This window comes from Mustelus asterias, unplaced genomic scaffold (assembly GCF_964213995.1).
Source record: "Mustelus asterias unplaced genomic scaffold, sMusAst1.hap1.1 HAP1_SCAFFOLD_43, whole genome shotgun sequence".
Lineage (NCBI taxonomy): Eukaryota > Metazoa > Chordata > Chondrichthyes > Carcharhiniformes > Triakidae > Mustelus > Mustelus asterias.
The window spans coordinates 159,215-178,608 of NW_027590120.1; the positions used below are offsets into that span (position 1 = coordinate 159,215).

Consider the following 19,394-nt stretch of genomic DNA (forward strand, 5'->3'; position numbering starts at 1 on the left):
TGAGGGCATTGTGTGGCTGGGTTACTGTAAATACCGAACTTCTGTTAAACAGTTATGCGTTTCTGCAATGTTTAAGCTCGGTGACATCAAATAGCTGCGAGTTGTACCATCTACTGCACAAGTGTTTGAAATGTAACCCAATATTAACAAAATATGTTAAAATTGCTGTATTAATTTAGTGATCATGTTCCGTCTGCTCACAAATCTCGTGTTGTTGTGGCATATTTCTGTCCATTTAATTATTAATTGGGTTTGTCATTAACAGATTGGCTGGATTTTATATTGAGATTCTCTGTCAATTTTACATTTGGTTCTGTTGAAAGTATTTGTGGAATTGAGCTGCTTCTGCATGAAATGGGGTTCAGTCCCTCAGTGATGTGTTTTTTTGTGGTGAGGTGGTTGTGTGTCTGGGTGACTTTGAATAAGTAAAATGTGTGAAATTATTTGGTGTTTCTGTATTGCTTCTGCATTGTTTACACTCGGTGACACTGAGCAGTTACACTCTTTGTGATTGAATACAAACATTCAACACGTTTGAAACTGCTTGACGCATGATTGCAGGCAGAACTCAGGCAAGATTTATTGCAGTTTTTAAAAAAAATCTCAAATGATAATTCCAGATTAAACTAAGGCACGGTTTACGCCGTTCGTTCAGAACATAGTTTGTCACTGAATTCACAATTTGTGATACCTGCAATGTTTAATTTCGGTGGCATCTGATGGCTGCAGCTTTTCCCATCGAAATGTTTAAATATGTTTGATGTCTCTTTGAAATATGATCCAATATGAATAAAATGTGATAAAGTTTCAATATTAATTTGTTGGACATATTCCACCTCTTCACAATATTATTGTTATCATTCCAGATTGCTGTTTAGTTTAATAATTTGGTGACGAGCTCTTCTGCTGGATTCCGTATTGAGATCTTCGTGCGATGTTACATTTATTTCTGTTGAATGGATAATTGAGCTGCTTCTCCATAAAACGGGGTTCATTCCCTCGGTGATGTGTTTTAGTATTTTTCTGCTGAGGAGATTGTGTATCTGGGTGACTTAAAATGTTTATAATTTGTGGAATGGTTTGGAGTTTCGGTATTGCTTCTGCATTGTTTAAACTGGTTGACACTGCGTGGTGCCACGTCTTCTGGTTCAATGCATTTGAAAATACTTTAGCACGATTGTCGGGGAAAAAACAGGCAGGTTTCGGAAAAAATGAAATAAAGATACACTTTTATAAATGTAAATGATGATTGCAGATTAAAATACAGCATGGCTGAAAAAAAATCATTCAGAATATACTTCATTGCTACAATCAATACTTAATTAACAAGTTTGAAGTTTGTAGAGTGAAATTAATATAATTGAAACAATTGCTTCGCGGTAATGTACTCCTTATTCACCAAAAATATTTGATGTTGATATCATTAATCCCCTTTCACAACTATGCTGTGCATTGCACACAATTAACATAAACGAGAAAGGTTCTAGGCTGAAAACATTTTGTGATTATTTCTGAAACTATTTCAATGAGTACAGGCTGATTCTACATCAACGTTTAGTTCAACAAGATATTTTGAAATAATCGTTTTGCGCTAATTAAGTTTACCGTCACTTAAATAGGAGTTTTACATTGCAGTTTGGTAATGTATGTATCCTGTTATTGCATTTCTTTTCGGTTGCAGGCGCAGCCAAATTATTGCTTTAAAGTAATATGTAGATAGATAATTAATCACTACTCTAATCTTAAACAGTTTTCTGAGAGCTGAAGTTCGCTAGCATGAAGTAATTGTTCATTTGGTTGTTTTTGAATTGTGGTAAGGTGTCGACAGGTGCTAGCCAGACAACGGCAAGTAAATGCTTGAAATTCACACTGATTAGTTTAATTACGGAAGTTTTATATTAGTTCTGCTCCTAGCAATAACATTCTGTCTTCCAATACTGCTGCAGACAGAATAAAATGATAGGAAGAACAAATGTCAGCACAGACGAATTTACTCAATCTGAAACTTCTGTTTAATTATTATTAAATATTAAACTGAAGAACAAAATCTCGACTTATTTTTCATCATGTCTCAGTCTTGCAGAGGATTTGAATAAATTGTCCTCATTGTGTTTTGTACTGTTTTATGTGTAACTTTTTCAATTAAACAATATGATCAACAATTTAATTACAGCAATGATCTGAATGATTAAATCAAGGAAGCAATTTTATTGATCACAAACAGCCATGCTTTACAGTATACTTGGGCCTTGAAGTATGCATTTTTAATCAATTTGTGGGTAAATAGAAGGCTTTTCGTAAAAGACAAAAATCAAATAATAAAATGTGAATAGATGAAGGTAAAATTATTAAAGATGTCTGAACGTTTCCATCCAGTAATTTGATGTTAATTGTTTAACACTGTTTAAGATTTCGTTGAAACCCAATTACTTAACAACGTTCTATGCAGAAGGGAGTTTTGAATTATTGAGAACTGTTTTTTATTATATAAAACAAATCAGCTGACAGGAGAAAGAACTGGCAATTAATAATAAGTTATATATAATATTCGTGCTAATTAATTCAACAAAAATGACCTCCAACAATCAAATTTAACGGTTTTAGAGAATATTTAATTGTATGGAAAATGAATTCAGAAAACAATACATTACTCAGCTGTAATCTGCTCTATAAGGTGTTTTGCTTCGATTATTTTGTTGATTACAGTTAATTAAGAAATTAGATCGAATCAGGTAATGATTTTCAATTTAAATATTTCCTGGTTTGTTTAATTCTTACTGTAACACCATATCTGTTAGGGAAATTAAACTACACTGAATCTGTTAAATTCGATGTGCTCATTTTCAGCGAAATTGCATTTTTCTGCCCAGTTTTCGAGATTTAAAAGAGACAGGGGAAAATTATTAAAAGCTGACCCACCGGCCCTGGGAATATTGGATTTTACAGTGTAATTCGATTTTACAGTCGCTTGCGAGGCCAAAATTTGATATCTTTCGCAAGGGTCAAATTTTGACTTGAAGTATCCTTGAATGACTGCAGTCCATGTGGTGCCAATGTATCTGCTGTGCTGTTGCAGAGGAAGTCCCAGGACTTTGACCCAGCGACAGTGAAGCAACAGCGATATTGTTTCAAATATAGACTTGCAAAGGATATAGATCGGGTGGTAGTCCACCCCCCCCCCCCCAACCAACCTCTCTCTCTCTCTCTCCCTCACACACATACGCACACACAGACATGCACACACCCGAACACACACACACACACCCTCTCACACATGCACACCCTCTCTTACACAGAGGCTCACTGTCCCATACACGTACACGCTCAGGCTCTCATACATAATCTCTCTTTCTTATCCACACTCACACACATTTATACATGTCTCTCACACATTCGCCCTCACATACACCCAACACACAATCTCTCTCTATACACACACAGTCATACGCACGCACACTATCTCACACACGTTTTTTCACATTTTTTCTCTCATTTTTTCTCTCTCATTTTATCACAAACACGCACTCGACGGACATTTCATGCCCTCAGGCCTGTCCATGGCCTGCTGCAATATTCCAGTGAAGCTCAACACAAACCGGAGGAACAACACCTCATCTTTCGCTTCGGCGCTTTACTGGCTTCCGGCCTCAACATCGAATTCAATGTCAGATGATTAGCTCTACCCCACTTGGAACCCCTTGTTTCTTTTTTTTAATGTTCTTTACCTTTGTTTTTCCCCATCTTTCTTTTCTCTCGTTTATTTTCCTTTTTAACATTTTTCTACTTTCATTTCCGATCTTTTATTTTTCATTGTATTCGTCTTTCTTTATTTTTCTTCCCACTCTACTCTTACCCCCATTTTACTTTTTTCCTTCTTTCCTTACCCCCCCCCCCTACCCTTTATTCTTTCATTCATCCCTTTTCCTCTTCTTTTCTACTTTTTTCCCACGCTTCTCCCTTTGTCACCCCTCCCCCAACTTCAGGGCCATCTGTTACATCTCTAGTTTACCCTCTGATTTTGACTTCTCTGCCGTTTGGCCATTCACACATTCTATTCTCTCCATGGACTTCCATCAGCACATCTTAGCACCTTTCCCTTCGTTCTTGCCTATGACTCATCTTTTATTCCCTCACCCTACAGCATAAATATCTTTCAGTATCTATGCTCTTTAGTTTTGACAAACGGTCGTCCAGACTCGAAACATCAGCTCTTTTCTCTCCTTACCGATGCTGCCAAACGTACTGAGCTTGTCCAGCATTTTCCCTTTTTATCAGAGGTTCATGTTCTCTCAAACGTGGCCCTCACGCACACACCAACTATGTTTCATTTGCACGTTCTTTCTCTCTCACTTTTCCCTTCACACACTCTCATACGCACTCAAGTATAAAATAACGCTGCAAACACACACATTTTCTCTTTCTCTCTCTCTCTCTCTGAGACACACACACTCACGCACACTGTCTCTCACACACAGAGACACTGCCTCACACATGGAAAATCTCAGGCTCTCACATGCAAATGTCTCTCACACACTCCCTCTCAGACGAACGACACACAATCTCGGCCACACACACGTCTCTCACTCTCCTTTCTCACGCAAACACACACCACACACGATCTTTCTTTCATTCTCTCTCTCTCACACACAAACACACGCACGCAAACACACCTACACACACACAAACACACACCCACACTGTCTAACACATATTATCCCCAACACCAGCACTCCACAAGCTATGTCCTCAGCCCCTTACTAAACTTCTTATAGTAAGAAGGTTAAATTCCAACAGGTTTATTTGGAATCACGACCTTTCGGAGCTCTGCTCCTTCGTCACGGGAGTCCACTTTGAGCCGACGGCTTGCGGTGCCGATGATAGCAATGATGTGTAGATGCCAGCGTTGGACTGGGGTGGGTACAGTAAGAAGTCGCACAACACCAGGTTAAAGTCCAACAGGTTCATTTGGAATCATGAGCTTTCATAGCGCTGCTCCATTATCTGATCCACCCTCACTGACACACATTGACTCACTTATCCTCACTGACCCAAACTCACCCACACTCACTCATTCACCCTCATTCACCCACCCACACTCACGCTCAAACAATCACCCTTACTCGCACACCCTCAGTCACTTACACTCTCTCAAACATCCACACTCACCCCGACTCACTCACATGCTCTTATGCACCCTCTTTCGCTCACACACTCTCATTCATCCACCTTCATTCACTCATCCCCACTCACCCAGCCTCATTCACCCACACTCACCTTCACCCACCCTCACCCTGACACACCCATCGGCATTCATCCTCACTCAACCTCACTCACTCACCATCTCTCAGTCACCCACGCTCACTCTTCCTCAATCACTCGCCGTCACTGAAACTCAATCACCTTCACTCACACATCCTGATTCACTCACAATCGCTCACCCTCACTCAGTCACTCATTACAATTCACTAAGACTCACTAATTCACTCTCACTCACTTTCACCACCTCACTCAGTCACCCTGGTTCACTCACCCAACCTCAGTTACTCTCAGTGACACTCACACACTGTCCAACATCATTCACTCATTCTCACTCACTCACTTTCACACTACCTCACTCACACAGCGTCACTCAGTCGCCCTCACTCACCCTCACTCACTCACGTTCACTCACACTCACTCATATGCACTCATCTTCATCCATCCCCATGCACTCACTCACTCATTGAAACTTAGTTGCGTCACTCACCCTCATTCACTCACCTTCACTCACACTCACTCATGTGCACTCATCTTCATCATCCCCATGCACTTATTCAGTCACTGAAACTTCTTTGTGTCACTCACTCTCACTCACTCACCATCATTCAATCAGCCTCACTCACTCACCCTCATCCCTCACCCAGCATCACTCACTCACACTCTCCCACTCACAGTCGCGAAATCGGCGGCGGTGGGTGGGGAGGGAGGTGGGGAGGTGGTGGGGGGGGGGGTGGTCTATTCAACAACAGAGAACTGAAGTGAGATCTGCAGACGAGTGATGTCCAAATGCAGGAGAATGCCAAGAGAGAGATGAAGGGAAGCTCAAGAGCCAGGGAAACTGCACAGAGGCGGGGAAACCACAGGATGCAAGTGGAAATGGCCGACAGCCAGGGAAATTCAGAGACCAGGTTAAAGGATGGACAGCCGGTGGAACGGGCACAAAGATGAAAGGAAGTACAGAGAGTCGGAGAAAATTACAGAATGCCTTGGAAAAGAGTACAGAACCGGAGGAAAATGCAGGGAGTCGGGGGGAAAGGGCTGAGAACCATGGGAAAGGGCATACAGCCGGGTGATTGGGAAAAGAGCTGGCGGGAAAGAGCATAGAGCCAGGGGGAATGGCAGGATGCCGGTGAAAAAAGCAAGGAGTCGGGGGAAAGGGCAAAGAGGCGGGGGAAAGGGCAGAGAGCCGGGGGACAATGGTAGAGAGAGAGTGGAGATACAGGAAGGAACGTAGCATACAGAAAGTCCAGAAAGAGCAGAGAAAGGGCACAGAGCCTGGGGAAAGTGTAGGGAGAGGGAGTCATGGCAGAGACGCGGGGAAAAGCGAAGTGGGGGGGCGGGGGTCAAATGTGCAGAGAGCATAGTGAGACGGGTCAAAGCGCAGGGAGCCGGGGAAAAATGTGGAAAGCCGAGGGATCGGGGAAAGATCCGGGAAAGAGTAGACAGCTAACTTTCCGTAGGCGAGGGGAAAGGTTGGAATATGGAGTTAACAGCACAATCAGTTCAGCCATGATGTTACTGAATGGAGGAGAAAGCTCAAGGGGCGGAATGTCCTTCTCATGCTTTGAATGTATGGTCCTAAGATTAGAGAAAATTGTTTAATTATTTTGTTTATTCATTCTTGGGATATGGGCTCGCTGGATGGCCAGCCTTTATTGCCCATCCCTGGTTGCCCTCGAGAAGGTGGTGGTGAGCTGCCTTCTTGAATCGCTGCAGTTCATGTTCTGTGGAATGCCGTTAGGGAGGGAATTCCAGGATTTTGACCCAGCGACTGCGAAGGAACGGCGATATATTTCCAAGTCGGGATGGTGAACGGCTTGGAGGGGAACTTGCAGGTGGAGGTGTTCCCATTTATCTGCCGCCGTTGTCCTTTTAGATGCAAGAGTTCTTGAGTGTGGAAGCTGCTGTCTAAGAATCTTTGGTCAATTGCTGCAGTGCATCTTGCAGATAGCATACACTGCTGCTACTGAGCGTCGGTGGTGGAGAGATTGGATCTTTGTAGATCCGTGGCAATCAAGCGGGCTGCTTTGTCCGGGATGGTGTCAAGCTTCCTGAGTGTTGTTGGAGCTGCACCCATCCAGCCAAGTGGGGAGTATTCCATTGCACTTTTGACAAGTACCTTTTAGTTGATTGATAGGCTTTGGGGAGTCAGGAGTTGAGTTACTCGCCGCGGTATTCCTAGCCTCTGAACTGTTCTCGTAGCCACTGTGTTTATGTGGTGTGCCCAGTTGAGTTTCTGGTCAATGGTAACCCCAAAAGTGTCGACATTGATTCAGTGATGTTAACACCATCAAAAGTCAAGGGACTGTGTTTAGAGTTTCCCTTATTTGTGATTGTCATTGCCTGGCATTTGTGTGGCGCGAATGTTACTTGCCACCTGTCAGACTCAAGCCTGGATATTGTCCAGATCTTGTTGCATTTGAACATGGACTGCTTCACCATCTGATGAGTGGCGAATCATTGGTGAATATCCCCACTTCTGACCTTACGACGGAGGGAAGGTCATTGCTGAAGCAGCTGAAGACTGTTCGGCTTAGGATACTACCCGAAGGCAGAGATGTTCTTGAGCTGAGATGACTGACCCTCCATAACCACAGCCACCTTCCTATGGACTATCACTTGCTGATTTTGCCGTTCGTCATGCAAGTCGTCTTTGTAGTTCAAGTAGTAATTGCAATTGCTTGAATTAGTATTGACAGTTAGGGCATATGATGATTACATAAATATTCATCCTGATGGCATTTTTAAAGCAAAGTCACGAATCATTGTTTTTGGGGCTTTGGGTGTTGTAGGAGGGGGCGTTTGGTGGCAGAGGGATGGAAAGAGGAGGAGAGGGGCATTAGTGGGCTTGAACACTGGCAATTTGGCCGCATGGTGGCACAGTGTTTAGCACTGCTGCCTCTCAGCGCCAGGGACCCAGGCTCGATTTCAACCCCAGTCACTGTCTGTGTGGAGTTTGTACATCCTCTCCGTGCCTGCGTGGGTTTCCTTCGGGTGCTCCGGTTTCCTCCCACACTTCAAAGATGTGCGGGTTACATTGACTGGCCAGGCTAAATTGACCCTAGTGTCAGGGGGATTAGCAGGGTAATATTCGATATGAAATGTGTTTACAGAGAATATTCCACGAGCTGGCAGGGTTCGCAAGAGCAGTAGCAGGGTTTGGGAATAGGGCCTGGGTGGGATTGTCATTGGTACAGACTAAATGGGCCAAATGGCCTCCTTCTGTACTGTAGGGATTCTCTAATTTCCAAAACTGCAACGACATAAATGTAGAGACAACTTCCTCCTCACCAACTGTTGATGATTGAGAAACAAATGGTCGCAGAGTTGATGGACTGAATCCGCTGTCTCTTCTCTTTTGATCCAATGCCATGTATGTCATTCAGATAACGTCAAAATGTTTTTTTTCTCCAATGTGACAGAGACGGAGAAAGAGATGTGAGTTTCTACAGAGGGAAGGAACAGGTGATGGTTTCTAACTAATAGCACAAATAAAATCTCAAATGTGATGTAGGTTTTGTTCGGAAATATTAGCATAACCTCACAGTTCTGGTCAAATCCTGAAATGTCTGCTGGCTTAGTAATCGCAAATAACAGAGTCTAACTTGTTATATCGGCCATTCTTTCCCAGCGACACCGTCTCCGCTCGTTCTCCACAACCTGGTCTCCTCCTGTCAGCAACACAACACCGACGGCACCGTCACCTACGGCTGCTTGGCGATGGACTACTTCCCAGAAATCACCAGGCTGACCTGGAAGAAAGATGGACAGCCGATCACCACTGGAGTTAAGACTTACCCATCAATGAGAAACACAAAGGGAACCTACACCCTAAGCAGCCAATTAACCATCACCGAGTCAGAGGGAGCATGCAGCAACATCAACTGTGAGGTTCGACACAGCGGTTCAGATAAGAGCATTGAAATGCAATGTAAGTGTTGTAGAAATTGTACATAACAAAATTCCTTTGATTAACCTGTATGTGACATTTGTTATAACTAATTTATAGAGATCTGCATATTCTTGACCCCTGGAATATCCAGGTTTGTGTCCATTGACTGCAAATGAATTGATAATACAGAATGCATTTGATTGATCAACATCTTCTGCTGAAAATGATTAACATGTGTTTCTGAAGGTCCTCGAGATGACATCGCACCAACCGTTATCCTCACCGTGAGTTCCAGTGAAGAAATCACAAGAAGCAAATTTGCAACCGTTATCTGTTCAATTATCGATTTCTTTCCAAAGTCAATGACGGTGAAGTGGCTGAAGAATGGACAACCCATGGATTCAGGAATTGTCACCTCTCCCGCCTGGAATGCGAATGGGAACTTCTCGGCGAGCAGTGGGCTGACAGTCTCCGCTGGAGAATGGTTCAGCAAAGCAGTCTATACCTGCCAGGTCACTCATCAAGGCCTCCTCCAAAGTCGAAACATCACTGGATCTCTGGGTAAGAGGCACAGACCAATAAAGAAATTGGTTACTCTGCGCTCTGCTTTTAATCAAAACCAAAAATGATTGAAGTTAGGACATAGCAGGCAACAAATTCTTAGTTATTTCTATGTAGTTTGTGTTTCATTCTAATGTAAGAGCTCCATTTGGATTGCTCACTATTCAGGATTTTATCAGAATTGCAAACAATGATTCCCCCAACTTTGATACTTTGATGTCATATAGTGAGAGAGGTGGAATTGATACCAGCTTTATCCTTTGATTTCATTTATTAGTGTGACATGCATTAATATGCACAGAAATTCCTGAGGCAGCTGATAATATTTGGACTGATGTCGTTGTCTGGTAACACCTTTAGGGTAATGTGTTGAAAAGTGCATTCACCCTATTTATAAACCAACGTTCAGGACTGCATTCCTGAGATCAGGAATGATATATTTGTATTGGGAAAGTTGCAATGTCGATTCATTAGAATGGGAGTGGAGCAGAAATATTTTAACAATGAGAATAGTTTTCCCAGACCAAGCTGGTTTTTCATTGACTATAGAAGATTAAGGGCGATGGTTGGAGTTTGATATCTCGAAGTTGATTTATTCCATTTAGAGTGTGAGGGCTGAATAATGTTGTCTTGATTCTGAAGATGGAACTTGTGTTGATTTTCATTTTTCCTTTGCAGATTCTTACCAGAATGCTGATTCCACCTTGACAATACTGCCACCACCAATTGAACAGGTCTTACTGGAGGCTACTGTAACCTTAACCTGTGTCATATCTCATGCTCCTTATGGACTCAACGTGTCCTGGAGCCAAGACAAGAAGGCTTTGAAATCAGAAATTGCTGAAAAGCCTGGAGAGGATCCTTACAGCGTCGTCAGCAACTTAAACATCTCAACACAAGCCTGGCTGAGTGGGACTGTGTTTGACTGCATTGCGAACCATGAGGATCTGCCGACACCTTTAAGAAAATCCGTCCACAAGGAAGAAGGTGAGTGGAGGGATTGGAGCGATTAATGAGCCATTGTGTCTATTTACATGATATGTGTAAAGTCAATATGTATTATTCCATGTTCTTTTGGCCTCCCCTGATTGGTAATTCCATTAACTAAACACTCTGGTCGTGCGGACTTTTTTAAATGGGGAAATTGATAAGTTGATGAATGAACAATGAATTGAAGGTGGTGAGATTGGCTTAGATTGAGTAAGAGCATGGGCAGTAAGTTATAGTCATTCGACCCTTTGAGTATGCTCTGGCATTCAGTGAGATCATGACACATCCGATAGGGTAACGTTGCACCACTTTCCCGCCCCAACTCCATATTTGTTGATTCCCTTATTGATTACAAATTTGTCTACGAACATACTTAATGACCCAGCGTCTAGAGACCACTGTAGTAAATAATTTAACAGATTCACTACCCTCTGAGAGGAAATTCCTCCTTATCCCTGTCCTAAATGGCCCAGTCCCTTACTCAGATATTATACCTTGTAGTCCGAGACTCTTCCACAAAAGGGGAGAAAAGAAATTTCTCAGCATCTACCCTGTCCCGACACCTGAGCATGATATATAGCTCAATAAGGTTGCCTCACATTCATCTAATCTCCAGTGAGTTACATGGCAGACCTCCTCAACCATTCCTCGAAGGAACATGCATCAAATCGCATTTGTCCGGATAAAATTCCATCTGACATTTCCCCTCCCAAATTGTCAGTCTACCTATATCCTGCTGTATTATTTGACAATCCTCATCACTATCCGCAGTTCCAGCAATCTTAGTATCATCCGCACATTTTCTAATGATGCCAGCTGCATGTTATTGAAGTAATGTATATAAGATATATATATATTTATATATATTACAAACAACAGAGGTTTCAGCATTGATCCGTGTGGAACACCACCAGTTATGGACCGCCATTCAGAAAAAAGAAACATCCTTCCACCGCTACGGTCTTCTATGGCCAAGCTAGTTCTGACTTCATCCAGCGAGTTCACCCTTGATGCCATGTTATTGAACCTTTTGCACCAGCCTGCCATGCGGGATCTTTTTAAATGCTTTACTAAATTCCATGTAGACAACATTCACGGCCTTTCCCTCGTCAATCATTTCTGTCATTTCCTTATTTATTGGGATCAAAACTCTTCACCATTTGAAGATTGTGCCAGGTTGCATCGTTTATCCTTTTTTCCCTATTGTTATATTCCATTCCTTTTAAAATGATGCCCAACATTCCATTTGTATTTCTCATTACCTGTTGAACTTGCACGCTAGTTTTTGTGATATATGCACGATGATCCCCAAATCGCATGTTGCTGCAGCTTTATGCTGTTTTTGTCCATTTAAATAATATTCAACCCCTTTACTCTTCCCAACAATGTGCATAAATTCACATTGTCCTGCATTATATTCCACCTGCCAAGTTTTTGTTCACTTGCTTAACCTGCTCATATTCCTCTGCAGATTTTTTGCAAAATTCTCATCACTTGCCTTCCCACCTATTTTGTTCGATCCGCAAACCTAACTATTGTACATTCAACTATCTTGTTTACCTCATTTCCATATATCATCAATAATGCTGATCCCAGCAGCGGTTCTAGTGGCACTCTACTAGTTACAGTTTGCCATCTTGTAAATGCTCCCCGGATCCAAATTTTCTGGCTTCTTTTAGTTAGCCCATTCTCTGTCCATGATGATATAATACCGCCAACACTATGGCCTCTTTTCTTATTAAGTAGCCTTTTGTGCATTTCCCTATTGAATGCTTTTTGGAAATCCAAGTGCATTGCATTTATTGGTTTCCCCTGTACCTCTGGGGGTAAGATAGGAAGGGCCTGGTGCAGAATTGAAATCCAGAACAGTAGGGAGCAAAGAAAAGCATATCAATCTCTGCTCCGAACTGGGAAACCGGGCAGATCACAAAGATGAACATTTAAACCCATACATCCAAAACATTCCCCTCGCCTCTGGTCTACCGTTTAATTGTATCTGGAACTCTCCACTTTATTGACATTTATTATATATTTTCAGCAGATCCAAATCCGCGGGAACCGTCCGTTTCTGTCCTCATGCCCTCCGCAGAAGAAGTCTCCGCTCAAAAAATAGTCTCCCTCTCCTGCTTAGTGAGAGGTTTCTCCCCCCGAGAGATCTTCGTCAAGTGGACCTTCAAAGACAAGCCGGTGAACCCCGGGAACTACAGTAACACGAAGGTGATGGCGGAGAACGGCAATAGCTCCTTCTTCATGTACAGTCTGTTATCCATTGCAGCGTTGGAGTGGGCCAGCGGCGCTTCTTACTCCTGTGTGGTGGGACATGAAGCCATCCCCTTGAAGATCATCAACAGAACGGTTGATAAATCCAGCGGTAAACCCAGTTTTGTGAACATTTCTCTTGCACTGATGGACACCGTTAATTCCTGTCATTGAGAATCACTCGGTTACATTCAGAACTTCAATAAAAGTAATAAAAGCTTTTTTCTCCAACGATGAATGAAATACCCGATCGCTTAGTTGATTGTTTTCCTGTTTTACTTACGTTAGATATCTTTGGTTTGGGTCTCATATTTACAGGTCTCGCTCCCAATTCTTGGTAACCAGCGATCCCCGTTCAGATACACACTATCGAAACTGAGGTGGAGGTCCATTAACTCACGCACCGAACCCCACTTGCCTCAATTAAAAGACGAGGAATGCGATTATAGAGAATCATAGAATCTTGTCGTGCAGAAGGAGGCCGTTCGGCCCATCGAGTCTGCACAGACCACAATTCCACCCAGACCCAATCCCCTTCATCCCATGCATTTACCCTAGCTAGTCCCCCTGACACTAAGGGGCAATTTAGCATCGCCAATCCACCTAGCCTGCATATCTTTGGACTGTGGAAGGAAATCAGAGCACCTGGAGGAAACGCACGCAGACACGGGGAAACCTGCAGAACCCACACACACAGTGACCCAAACCGGTAATCGAACCCACGTCCCTGGCGCTGTGAAGCAGCAGTGTTAATCACTGTGCCACCGTGGAGCCACAAACGTAACCCACTGTGGCTCCAGTTCCTCTGCGGATAGATCCAAAAGGGTAATTACCGGCGAAACAGAGCAAACTATGAGCTCACTATTTCCCTCTCCTCAGACAGTGCATTCGGAAGGGCATTTCCGATAAGAACTCAGTTGCCATCAGTAGAAATTGACTTTTATTTCCGGGATTTTAGAGTCCATTATTAAAGATGAGATCGCAGAGTATTTGGAAGTGCATGACAACGTAGGACTGAGTCAGCACGGCTTTGTCAAGGGGAAGTCATGTCTGTCAAATCTGCTGGAGTACTTTGAGGATGTAACAAGGACGTTAGATAAAGGAGAACAAGTATATGTGATTTGTTTAGATTTCCAGAAGGTCTTTGACATGGTGCTGCATAGGAGACTGTTAAAGAAGTTAATTGCCCATGGTGTTAAGGGTAAGATCCTGGCATGGATAGAGGATTGGTTGACTGGCAGAAGGCAGAGAGTTGGGGGTAAAGGGGTCTTTTTCAGGATGTCAACCGGTGACTAGTGGTGTGCCTCACGGGTCGGTGCTGGGACCACAACATTTCACAATATACATTAACGATTTGGAAGAAGGAACTGAAGGCACTGTTGCTCAGTTTGCAGATGATACGAAGATATATAGAGGGACAGGTAGTATTGAGGAAGCAGGGGGGCTGGAGAAGGACTCGGACAGGTTAGGAGAGTGGGAAAAGAAGTGGCAGATGGAATACAATGTGGAAAAGTGTGAGGTTATGTATTTTGAAAGGAGGAATGGAGGCATACACTACTTTCTAAATCGGAAAATGCTTAGGAAATCAGAAACACAAAGGGACTTGGGTGTCATTTTTCAACATTCTTGTGAGGTTGATGTGCAGCTTCAGTCGGCAATTAGGAAGGCAAATGCAATGTTAGCATTCATGTCGAGAGGGCCAGAATACAAGAACAGGGATGTATTTCTGAGGCTGCATAATGCTCTGGTCAGACATCATTTGGAGTATTTTGAGCCGTTTTGGGCCTCATATCTAAGGAAGGATGTGCTGACCTTGAAAAGGGTCCAGAGGAGGTACACAAAATTATCCCTGGAATGGAGAGCGTGTCGTATGAGGAACGGTTGAGGACTCTAGGTTAATACTTGTTGGAGCTCAGAAGAGTGAGGGGGGATCTTATTGAAACTTACAGGATACTGCGAGGCCTGGATAGAGTGTTTGTGTGAGGATGTTTCCACTCGTAGGAAAAACTAGAACCAGATGGCTAAACCTCAGGCTAAAGGGACGATCCTTTAAAACAGAGAACCATAGAACCATAGATGAGGACTAATTTATTCAGCCAGAGAGTGGTGAATCTATGGAACTCTTTGCCGCAGAAGGCTGTGGAGGCCAGGTCATTGAGTGTCTTTAAGACATAAATAGATAGTTTCTTGATTAATAAGGGGGCCAGGGGTTATGGGGAAAAGACAAGAGAATGGGGATGAGAAAACGATCAGCCATGATTGAATGGCTGAGCAGACTCGATGGGCCGAGTGGCCTAATTCTGCTCCTAGGTCTTATGGTCTTATGGACCTCTGGATTATTGGCCGCAGAGTTTAAACTTCCATTTTGTGAAACATTTCATAAAATATATATTTATCCAAAACTTAAAAATGTTTCAACACTCTTGCTCCTGTTAGTCATATGCTGGGATTGATTTCTCACAACCCAAATTTAAGCCAACGATTGAATTCTCTCCGGTTTTTACAGTTTTCTCCATGAGTATTCTGAGACGCATCAATGAATTATTGCATTCACTCATCTGATGTCACCTTGCCGCTCACATAAAAGACATTAGCCACAAACATTGGAAATATTATCCATAATTTTTATTGTCCGGGTCAGGCTTGATTAATGGTTACCCGTGAAACTTGGAACAGCAATAAGAAAACACACAAAACTGACACCATTACAAATATGCGCATCGGCTCGCACGTCCACACACATATACACATCGACACACATACACACACACAACACAACACACATAAACACAAAGGCACAAATACATACACAAATACACATGCTCGCACATATTCACACAAATACACAAATACTCATGCAAATACACACATTGACACAAACACGAGCATTCACACACCCAATCATATACGCACATGTATACAATTTCAGAGAGGCACACACAAATACACGAACACATACGTGCATACACACAAATAAAAAACACTTTTACACACCAAACGTACACGCAACACAAACATTAATGAACACACTTACAGAGAAACAAACATGCTCACACTAATTGTCATGCACAAACACATACACAGGCAAACACAAAAACACATGCCCACAAAAACACGCATGCACAAAAAAAACAGGCACAATACATAGGCACACCTACATTCACACGCACTCTGAATGCACACAACTACACACACACACATTCATGCACACATTCACACACACATACAGAAATGCACACATAGACATATACATGCGCAAACAAATATAAAACATACACACAAACACTCAAACAAGCACATGCGCATATTAATACACACACACACACCAGTACATGCATACATACACATACATGCACATACACACACACACAAAAGCATGCACACATATACATAGATACGAACAGACAAACACACATACAGGCACATACACAAGCGCACAAATAAATTCATATGTAAGGGCACACGTTCACAATGGCAGAAACATAGACATATAGACACGCAATGTCATACACATTAACACACATACATGGACACATACAATAGCACATTATCAGACAACACACGGGCACAGAAACACACAGATGAATAGACAGAAAAACATACACACGCACACATGCAGATGCAATCATTTACATCCTCAAACAGAACAGAACACTATCACACACATTAGTACGCATGGAGACTTAAACATCCATCAGCACAAAGTTATAAAGAACTATCAAAATTTAAATCCATACACGAACACATTAACAGATAGTCACACGGAAACAGACAAAGAGACACAAAGAAAACAAGACGAATATTAATAGCCTGATGGATAGGTAGAACACAAAAAAGAAGGATCAAGGCATTTGATTTGATTTGCTTGGTTTAATATTATTGTCACATGCTTGGGATACAGTGAAAAGTATTGTTTCTTGCGCCCTCTACAGAAAAAGCATACCTTTCATGGAGAAGGAAACGAGAGAGTGCAGAATGTAGTGTGTTACAGTTATAGCCAATGTGTAGCTGAAGATCAACTTAATGCGCGATACGTCCATTCAAAACTCTGATGGCAGCAGGGAAGAAGCTGTTCTTGGGTCGGTTGGTATGCGACCTCAGACTTCTCTATCTTTCCTCCGACGGAGAAAGGTGGAAGAGGGAATGTCCGGGGTGCGTAGGGTCGTTAATTATGCTGGCTGCTTTCCGAGACAGCGGGAAGTGTAGACATAGTGAATGGAAAGGAGGCTGGTTTTCATGATGGATTGGGCTACATTTACGGCCTTTTGTAGTTAACTGCGGTCTTGGGCAGAGCTGGAGCCATGCCAAGCTGTGATACAACCAGAAGGAATGCTTCCTATGGTGCATCTGTAAAATTTGGTGAGAGTCATTGCTGGCATGCCAAATTTCCTTAGTCTTCTGAGAAAGTAGAGGGGTTGGTGGGCTTTCTTAACTATAGTGTAGGCATGCGGGGACCAGAACAGGTTGCTGGTGATCTGTGCAGCTAAAGATATGAAGCTCTCGACCATTTCTACTTCCTCCCCTTTGATGTAGATAGGACATGTTCTCCAATATGCCTCCTGAAGCCGATGACAATATCCTTCGTTTTGTTGACATTGAGGGAGGGTTATTGGCGTCGCACTAGTTATCAAGATTCTCTATCTCATTCCTGTACTCTATCATTCCTCTATCTCGTCATTGTTTGAGATCCGACCCACTACGGTGGTGTCATCAGCAAACTTGAAAACGCATACACACGCAATAAGAGTGTCTTTAATAAATAAGCATAGACTTCACACAAACATAATGACAGACGAATAGCATATCCTACTGTCATTATAAGCATAGATTTCACATAATAATGCAGTCATACAAACATAATGACAGACGAATATACTATTCGTCTGTCATTCGGATATTCGTTCGACCAGAGGCCCAAACATCCTGCACCACCGGTACACACATATCAAACATACCTACTGCTCTTTCGCCCGCCCACACTTTGGCAATTCAGACCATAAGGCTGTGCTCCTGCTCCCGACTTACAAGCAAAAACTGAAGCGGGAAAATCCATCAAAGAAAGTCGTGCAATGTTGGTCTGAGGAATCGAATGATCTTCTACGGGGCTGCTTGAAGTCAGTGGACTGGTCAGTATTTAAAAACTCTGCGACCAGCCTGAACGAGTACGCCACGACCGTAACTGGCTTCATTAGTAAGTGTGTAGAAGACTGTGTGCCAAAGAAGCAAATCTGTGTGTTCCCCAACTGGAAACCATGGATGAACAGGCATATTCACTGCTTGCTGAAGTCCAGGTCTGAGGCGTCCAGGTCAGGCGACACTGACCTATACAAGAAAGCCAGATATGATCTAAGGAGATCCATCAAAGATGCCAAAAGACAATACCGGATCAAGCTAGAGTCCCAGGCTAGCCAAACCGACCCCGCCGACTATGGCAAGATCTGCAAGGCATAACAGGCAACAAGATGAAGGCATGTAAAATCGCTGGCACCAACGCAGCTCTTCCTGATGAGCTCAATGCATTCTACGCCCGCTTTCAGCAAGAGGTCAGCGAGAGCATGTCCTCCACCCTGGAAGCCCTGGATGAACCTATATCTGGGGTCACAATTGCAGATGTCAAGGCGGTTTCTTGAAGGTCAACCCATGGAAAGCAACTGGCCCGAATGGGGTACCCGGATGAGCACTCAGATCATGTGCAGATCAGCTGGCGGGGGTATTTACAGACATTTTCAACCTCTCTTTACAACAATCTGAGGTCCGTATCTGCTTCAAGAAGACGACCATCATCCCAGTTCCTAAGAAAAACCAAGCAGCGTGCCTTAATGACTATCACCGGTGGCTCTGACATCCATCATTATGAATTGGTCCGAAAGGTCAGTCATGGCACGAATCAATTCCAACCTCCCGGACTACCTGGATCCACTACAGTTTCCCTACCGCCACCAGAGGTCCACAGCAGATGCCATTTCCATGGCCCTGCACTCAACCCTGGAACATCTAGATAACAAGGACACCTATGTCAGACTCCTATTTATTGACTACAGCTGAGCCTTCAACACTATTATTCCCACGAAACACATCTCCAAATTCAGTGGCCTGGGCCTCAGCACCTCCCTCTGCGACTGGATCCTGAACTTCGTAACACACAGACCACAATCAGTAAGGATAGGCAACAACACCTCCTCCATGATCATCGTCAACACCGTTGCCCAACAAGGCTGTGTTCTCAGCCCCCGACTATACATCTTATACACCTATGACTGTGCAGCCAAAATTCCCTCCAATTCGATTTTCGAGGACACCATCGCAGTGGCTCGGATCTCAAACAATGATGAGATAGAGGAATGATAGAGAATCTGTTGAACTGGTGCGGCAACAATAATCTCTCCCTCAATGTCAACAAAATGAAGGAAATTGTCATCGACTTCAGGAAGCG

At 43.1% G+C, this 19,394-nt stretch overlaps 1 gene segment (V, D, J or C); it reads left to right on the forward strand.

Annotated features, from left to right (window-relative positions):
* Positions 1-9,333: 9,333 nt before the first annotated feature.
* LOC144482925 (Ig heavy chain C region-like) lies at positions 9,334-13,181 on the forward strand. The segment is given in 3 exon segments: positions 9,334-9,712; positions 10,391-10,699; positions 12,741-13,181. Coding segments are annotated over 3 exon segments (903 nt in total).
* Positions 13,182-19,394: the final 6,213 nt, after the last annotated feature.